Source organism: Pistacia vera, unplaced genomic scaffold (assembly GCF_008641045.1).
Source record: "Pistacia vera cultivar Batoury unplaced genomic scaffold, PisVer_v2 Contig1342, whole genome shotgun sequence".
Lineage (NCBI taxonomy): Eukaryota > Viridiplantae > Streptophyta > Magnoliopsida > Sapindales > Anacardiaceae > Pistacia > Pistacia vera.
Window position 1 is genome coordinate 116,613 of NW_022195405.1, and position 8,034 is coordinate 124,646.

Sequence of the window (8,034 nt, forward strand, 5' to 3'; positions counted from 1 at the left end):
AAACTTCTCCACCACTATGATAGGAAGTCGTCCAAAGGGGCTAGATGTGCAATGAAGGTAGACCTTATGATAGCTTATGATTCTGTAAGATGGGATTTCGTTATTAAAGCTCTAGAGCTTCTCGGGTTTCCTTTGAAGTTTATTGGGTGGGTAGAGGAGTGCATCAAAACTCCTAAATACTCTGTAGCCGTTAATGGGGAATTATCTGGGTTCTTTAGCGGTTCTAGAGGGCTTAGGCAGGGACACCCTATCTCTCCCTATCTCTTTGTGATTGCCATGGAGGTTCTATCAAGACTTCTAAATAGAGCAACGAGGGAACCTTCTTTTAAGCACCATTGGAGGTGCAAAGAGTTAAACCTAACCCATCTTTGTTTTGCAGATGATGTAATGATTTTTTGCCACACGGATGAAAACTCTCTTGGCAAGCTCAAGAGAGCATTGGATCGTTTCACATTTTGAGCGGGGTTAGAAACAAACCCCTCAAAAAGCAATATTTTCTTCTCCGGGGTGAGTGAGGAGGGCAAACAAGCTCTTTTGCCGATTCTTGGGTATCAAGAAGGAAAGCTTCCAATGAAGTATTTGGGTGTCCCTCTCATTAGCAAAAAACTTTCCCCTTATCATTGCAAACCTTTAGTGGACAAAATCTTGGCTCGCATTCAATCTTGGCGGAGCAAATTCCTCTCCTGTGCTGGTCGGGTAATTCTCATTAAAACCATTCTTTTTAGCATTCAAGTCTATTGGTCATCTATTTTCGTGCTTCCTTCAAAGATCCTCAATGAAATTGATGCTAAGTTAAGGGCTTTCCTATGGTCTGGGAGTGACATGAAAACCTCAAAGGCCAAAGTTGCATGGGAAGAAGTTTGTGTCCCTGTTGAAGAAGGTGGGTTGGGGATTATGAGAGCTAAGGATTGGAATAAGGCAGCCATGATGAGACATGTTTGGAATCTTAATCAGGTACATAGTGGCTTCGGATGGGTTGAGTGGATCAAAGCAATGTACTTGGTGAGGAAGAGCTTTTGGGAGATTCCTATACCTTCGCATGCTTCTTGGGCTTAGAGGAGCATTTTGAAGCTTTGAATGGAAGCTAGAGAGCACATCAAAGTCATCATCGGAAATGGTGAAGCAACTTATGTTTGGCATGATAATTGGCACCCAAGAGGCCCTTCCAAGGATAGATATGGGAGCCGTATTGTGTATGATTCGTGGCTACATTATCTTGCTAAGATGTGTGAGATTTGGGATGGGACAAGGTGGAGATGGCCAACGACTAATTCTTGGGCTTTGATGGACATGAAGGATTCTATCGACTTTGATCCAAAGGAGGGCAAGGACGTGGTAGTTTGGAAGCCGAATGCATCCAATAAGTTCTCTATTAAATCGGCTTGGGAGGTTACTCGTGTGCACCAACACCAAGTGGAGTGGCAACACCTTGTATGGATCCCAAAAGCTATTCCACGACACTCCATGATCATGTGGATGGCATGTAAGGATCGTCTTCAGACCAGGGACAAACTGATGAGGTATGGAATAGCTTCTGGCAATGCGTGTTGTTTTTGTAATCATGGGCAAGAAACAATCGATCTTCTCTTTTTTGCTTGTCCTTTCACCCTAAGGATTTGGAACCCAATCCTTGAGCTCTCTTCTCTTGGGTATGTCACCCGGCCTTGGAACGATTATGTTGAGCACATAGCTAGTAGGTGGAGGAAGAAAAAGTTAAAGTACTCTTTAGGGAAGCTAAGTCTATTTGGAGTAAGATCCTTATGCTTGCTAACCTTGGCTATGTGGTCAGACCCTGGCATGATTACATCCCCTATTTGGCAAGGAAATGGAAAGGTAAGAGCTTAAAATTCACTTTGGGTAGGCTTTGTTTAGGGGCTATGGTTTATTGGATTTGGATGGAGCGAAATTCACGAATTTTTAGGGGTGACTATAAGGATTCCTTCACCATAATTGATGTTATCAAAAGTGTTGTGAGAGACAAAGCCATNTTGTCGTAGTGTTAGTAGCTGCATTATCAAGTGTTAGCGTTACAACTCTATCAGTTAATACATATTCTTGCAAAACTTCAAGAATTGTAAAATAAATAGTGTTAGCACTATGTTTTTCATATAATAGTTTAAAACCCATCAATTTTTGTTGTAAACCCCAACTATGTTCTAAGAAATGTATTGTGACAGTTAAAAAATATGTTTTTGATCTACAAACTCATATGTCTGATGTAAGTGCAATAGATATATTCCTAAAAATTTTAAATTCGTTTTTAAGTTTATTATTTATTTTGTTATAAAGTTTTTAGTATATCTCTTCTACTTGTACTTCTATTAACAGGGTTATATACTGAATAAAATGCAGTTTTAATCATATGAATAAAATAAGGATGTTCAGATAAACAAATGGGAGAGTCCGTAGCAACTATGAATCTTGTTATTTCCTCGTGTGCAACATGTGCATTGTATTGCCATGTTGAGAGAGTTGAGGATTGTAGATTAAAATTAAGTTGAGTTTGAATTTGCCAACCTGATTCGATTGAAGATGTACCGGACAGCTGCATTATTTGGGGGTGCTTCTTCTCCAACTGTCGTTGCATCGTCGAAGTCCCCTTCTCAGCGCCAATAATGGTTCCATATAAATTACATACCCCACACGATTATTTTACCCCCCCCCCCCCCCCCCCCCCCCCCGACCCCACGAAGGCACCTTGGGCTTTGTTGACGAACTGAGGCAAAACTCTTTTAACTCTATTGGCCATAATTTTGAGATGCATTTGTAGATGGTGTTACAACATGAGATCGGCCGAAACTCACTACAAGATGAGGGGTTTTCATTCTTTGGGACTAACGCAATAATGGCACAATTCACCTTTCTAAGCATTTTCCCTGACCTGAAGAAATTTTGGATCGCTTTAACAACATCATGACCTACAATATCCCAAACTTTTTTTAAAGAAAAAAGCTCCATAACCATCTGGCCCTGATGCTTTGTCTTTACTCATTCCAAACATGGTCTCTTGAATCTCTTCTTTGGAAACCTCACTAATCATGGAGTTGACCTTCTCCTCCAAAATAACAGGGGTGATAAGTTCCTCCATGCCCTCATAGGAAACACTTGCACACACATCTTCAAAAAGATTTGAGTAGAAAGACACAAACTCCTCTTTGATTCTATCTTGATCACTAGTAACCGAGTCTTCCCCAATTTCCAAGGACACAATCTTATTTCTATTCCTCCATCCAGCAATCGATTTAAAGAAGTAAGAAGTGTTAGCATCCCCTTCCCGTAACCATTTAACCCTAGACTTTTGTTTGGCTAATGATTCTTCGTCTTTTAAAAGCTTGACCATCCTTTCCACCTTAAGTTTCTCCTCTTGCAAAAGAGCACCATCAACCGGATCCACAACAAGCCTTTCTTGGACCTGGGCCAGATAATCTCTTGCAAATTTCACTCTTTCCGAAATGTTCCAGAACTCTTTTCTATTTAGTCTCTTAAGCTCAACCTTCAACGCTTTTAGCTTAGAGACCAGTCTGTACATGGGGTTACCCAACACCTCCACACTCCATACTCTTTCCACGATAGGTAAGAAGTCCTCATGCTCTGCCCATAAGTTGAAAAACATGAAAGGGGATTTCTTACCTTGAAAGTTCAGCCCACTATCAACCACATTGGACAATGGTCCGATATGCCCGGAGTAAGGAAGGACGCAAAAGAGCTGGGAAACCTGCCGCTCCAATGCTCATTAGACATCACCCGATCAATTTTACACCAAATCCTCCTATTGACCTCACCTTTTTAATTGCAAGTGAAGAATGAGCCAATGGCATTAAGATCAACAATATCAGCTTCCTTACACATGTCATTAAACTCTTCACATTGCGAATTCCATTTATTAGAACCTCCCTTCTTTTCCCCTGCAAATCTAACCGCATTAAAGTCGCCTATAATAACCCATGGCTCACGTTGGCCAACATTGGCATGGTGGATAAGCTCCTTCCATAGCTCCTCCCTTTCCCCCACACTATTCATCCCATAGACAATAGAACAAAAGAGCATGGAATTATCTTTCAAAATTCTAATCTTACAAAGAATTGCTTGAGCCGAAGTTTGGATAACCTGCACATGCAAAATATCTCCATCCCAACCCACCCAAATTCTCCCCCTTTTACAAAAAACAATAGTTCTCAACCATAGCCCAATTACGGAACACCATTTCCCTAACAACATCCATATTATTCTCCCTAACCCTAGTCTCCAAAACAACACATAAACTTGAATTATTGCTACTAAAAAGATTCCTTACCTCTTTTTGTTTAATAGGGGAATTGAGCCCCCTAACATTCCACACAGCAACTTTAACCATGGCTATGAGGTAGCTTCGGGGGAGTTCTCGCCTTCTTCGCAAGTTTCCTCCTTTTACTCTTAGAAAGACTTCCCTTTTCCTTCTCCAATCTTAACTTTTCATCCACGTGTACCAGGTTCCCAAACGGTTGATAAATTGGAGAGCTAGTTCCCATGTCACTGTCCTCAAATGTATTCAGGAAGACAGCATTGGTAGTTGGAGTTCTCTCCTCTCTATCCTCATTGGCAGCTTCCTCCCCCAAAACCGCACTACCTAACTTTGTTTCACCTTCCAGCCCTTCCTCAATACCATTCCCGCTTTTCCTCTCCTCCCCATTGGCAACATCTCTCTTTTCCTTACCCTCTTTGGATAGCAACACAAATTGGTTCACACTCTCACAAGGTTTAGGGGCCTCACCTTCCTTTTTTCTCTCTACCTTTTGCTGACTTACTTCTCGAGGGACACTTATATTCTTCCTGCTAGTAACTTGTCTCCATTCTTGCACATGAGGAGAAGTCGGCTTTTTGGGTAATCATGGTTCGGTTTCCTTAGGAGCCCAATGACAGTTTCTTTAGACATGCCCAAACGTTTTGCACCAAGCACAGGTAAATGGTTTCCATGCATACTCCACTTAACTAATGCAATCTCACCACTCGGCATCTCTAGCTCAAATTCCTCCTTAAACTCGGCCGAAGAATCCATCTCAATGCACACTTTAGCAAACTCAAGCCTTTCGCCCGACTCGGTAATATTGTCCATATAAAGAGGGGTGCCTATTACACTTGCTATATGACTTAAACCCTTAGGGGTCCATAACTCAAGAGGGATACCATAGAATTTCACCCATATGGGTACCCTAGTAATCCCATTCATGCCCAATGACAAATTAGGAGTCCATAACTTCAAAAAGAATGGCTGCCCTCCTATGAACCATGTACCACCCTCTAGCACATCCATTTTAGTAACCTCATCTGGGAACATGAGCAAATAGCCCCCACGCCCATATGAAGTGACCCCCACAGCTCCAAAACGACTCCAATTTCTATCAGCATAGCTCTTTGCTTGGTAAAACGGCAATTTCTTCCCAAGGAAAAACCCGACTAGACAATTACTCCATTTGTCTATTCCTAAAGCCGCAATTTCAGTGGGGATTGAAATTCTAAACTTACCACCTTCCTTGCTCATATTTGGTTTGACATATTCAAGGGAAATATCAGACCTCTTTGAGACAAGAACACTTGTCCAAGCTCCTTTTTCCTCCCATTTCACCTGTTTTTGATCACCACAACCATTTGGCTTCTCAATTCTATTCACTCCATCCACCACTTTGCTTGGGAGAGGGGGGTAATCCTTAGAAATCTCATCAACCTTCGCTGCCACATTTTCATAAAATCTCCCCTTTCCATCAGAGCAACTCCCTAGCTTCGGATTGAACTCACCTTTAACCAATGGCGCATCATTCCGGCCTGATTTTTCTATAGCAGTAGGTGCCTTACAACCTCACGCCCTTATCCACACCATTGCAGATTGTGTGCTGCCCATTTTCACCTACCCTAGAAGAAACATGGGTACCCTCCAAAGCACTCTTGGATTCAGCACAAACAGCTCCTCTATCTGCCCAAATAATTTCACCTTCTTCAAATTCGGAATTCCCTCCATTAATAGGTTTCACCAACTGGACTTGGACAAACTCTCTATTAGAAATGGTGGCCCATTTCAAGACTCCAGTAGGCACCAAAGCACCATTCCTAACACTTTCAATTTTCCTTTCTTCAATGTTTGGATACTGCTCACTCAAACCACAGCTTTTCCCACATTCAACAACCCCCATAGGTGTCAAGGAGGAGAGGTAGCAGAAAAAATTGAATTTTTTTTTCACCTGGTGACGTGGCACCTAGGGTGACGTGGCACACGTGAGGGGATGAGGGATGACAAGGTAATGAGGTGGCATGACAAGTGAAAGGATAGGATGATGTGGGGATTTGTTAGATAAGGGATAATGGCAATCACAATGACAAATAGGAAGAGGTGAGGTGGAAAGAAAATCACTTATAGAACTTGCCATTAACCAGTCCAAAGGAAATGGATAAAGCAAAATCCACCAATCCAATAGGAGAAAAGGAGAATCTTAGCCAATAGGAGAAAAGGAGAATCTTAGCCAAAGATAAAAGGGGAAAGAATTCAAACAATGAACCACACTCACATTCTTGAAAAGGAAACAAGGACCAGCCACACCAGAAATGCTCCAGCCAACAAGATGAACCAAACTCCGGCAGTATATCTACAAGGTCTGGCCAACAAGAAAAACCAAACTCCGGCAGCACAACTACAAGCTCCGGTGACAAGCACAACCAGCCCCAAAGCAACACCCCAGCCACAACAACAGGCAAGGACATCCAACTCTCTAAAACAAAACAAAAAAGCTTCACCTCAGGAGGATGAAACTCAGGCCAAGCAAGCCCAAATCCGGCCAACAACACTCCCAACAGCAACCTACACCACACAATCGCACCCAAACCAACCGGATTTTCCTCCCCAAAACACGCCCACTCCAAACAGTTGCAACAACCTCTCACCACTCAAGCAGCAACAAACAGACCAGAAAAACTCAAAAGAAAACGAGAAAAAAAAAAAGACGAAAAAGATGGAGGATGGTGGTTAGATGAGAAGGAGGTGTTTGCTGGTAAAGTTGGAGGATAGGTGATGAAGGTGGAGAGAGGAGAGGTGGGTGGAGGGGAAAAAGAATGGAAGGTGGGCTGTTTCACTAATCCTAGAGAGAAGAGAGCATTTTCTCTCACTTTTTTTTTTTTTATCTATTTTATACTCCTTAACAATTCCTGACGCAGCAAATTCTTAAACCCTAATTTTACATTAATATATTGTTGAAGCAGACTGTTTCTTTTGACGTCACGTAGGATTGATATATGATCGCCATGTGAGATGTTAATTGGTTCACGTGTTTGTTATTTATTAGGCTTGCTATAATAGTCATGGTTTCAATTACTAGTAATAATTTCTCAAAATAATATTTTAAAGATATTCACTAAATGTAACTATTTATCACAATCTCTTAACTATTGATATTCTACATATGTACATTTAATCTGAACATGATAATATTCATCAACCCTTCAGTTATCACAAAAATTTAGTGGAAGCTATGCACTAAATATGTTCAATAAATGTAACTATTTATGAGAAACAGTCTCTTGGTATTCTGCCTTTTCGCATTTTGTTGTTCCTAATATTTTAAATATATTCACTAAATCTAACTATTTATCACAATTTCTTAACTATTGATATTCTACATATGTACATTTAATCTGAACATGATAATATTCATCAACCCTTCAGTTGTCACATCAATTTAGTGGAAACTATGCACTAAATATATTCAATAAATGTAAGTATTTACAAGAAACAGTCTCTTGCTATTCTGCCTTTTCGCATTTTGTTGTTCCTATATAAGCATAAAAAAATACAATTTGAAATATCACACGTCTTTGGATTAATATCTTTGCATGATACTTATGACAGTTTCGAATATTTTGTTTAAAGATATTAATCAATTGTGAGATAATTGGATATTGATTGTTAGGGTTTCTAGATTGTGGGAATGTTTTAATTTCAAAAGGGACAACGAGCTGATTAGTCTTGATATGATTCTTATTGATGAAGAGGTTTTATATATCTTTGTTAAA

General features: G+C 40.6%; 2 protein-coding genes across 2 annotated transcripts; one reads left to right on the top strand and one right to left on the bottom strand.

Moving 5' to 3' along the window:
- Window positions 1–1,077: 1,077 nt before the first annotated feature.
- Window positions 1,078–1,845, top strand: LOC116122467. Its single transcript, XM_031408307.1, has one exon. The coding sequence runs from the start codon at window positions 1,078–1,080 to the stop codon at window positions 1,843–1,845; it is 768 nt and encodes a 255-aa protein (XP_031264167.1).
- Window positions 1,846–2,911: 1,066 nt separating this feature from the next.
- Window positions 2,912–6,164, bottom strand: LOC116122468. Its single transcript, XM_031408308.1, has 5 exons — window positions 5,906–6,164; window positions 4,921–5,808; window positions 4,386–4,831; window positions 3,829–4,107; window positions 2,912–3,715 (listed from the first exon to the last, which is right to left on the bottom strand). Exons 1-5 carry the CDS (start codon window positions 6,162–6,164, stop codon window positions 2,912–2,914), a joined length of 2,676 nt encoding a protein of 891 aa, XP_031264168.1.
- Window positions 6,165–8,034: the final 1,870 nt, after the last annotated feature.

Bases quoted from the DNA above. Each gene is read 5' to 3' on its own strand.
- LOC116122467 (XM_031408307.1), top strand. From the start codon at position 1,078: ATGGAAGCTAGAGAGCACATCAAAGTCATCATCGGAAATGGTGAAGCA.
- LOC116122468 (XM_031408308.1), bottom strand. From the start codon at position 6,164: ATGGGGGTTGTTGAATGTGGGAAAAGCTGTGGTTTGAGTGAGCAGTAT. The intron at 5,809-5,905 runs GTACCCATGTTT...CTACTGCTATAG, and splicing joins ATCCAAGAGTGCTTTGGAGG to AAAAATCAGGCCGGAATGAT. The intron at 3,716-3,828 runs GTTGATCTTAAT...TTGGAGCGGCAG, and splicing joins TGTGTAAGGAAGCTGATATT to GTTTCCCAGCTCTTTTGCGT.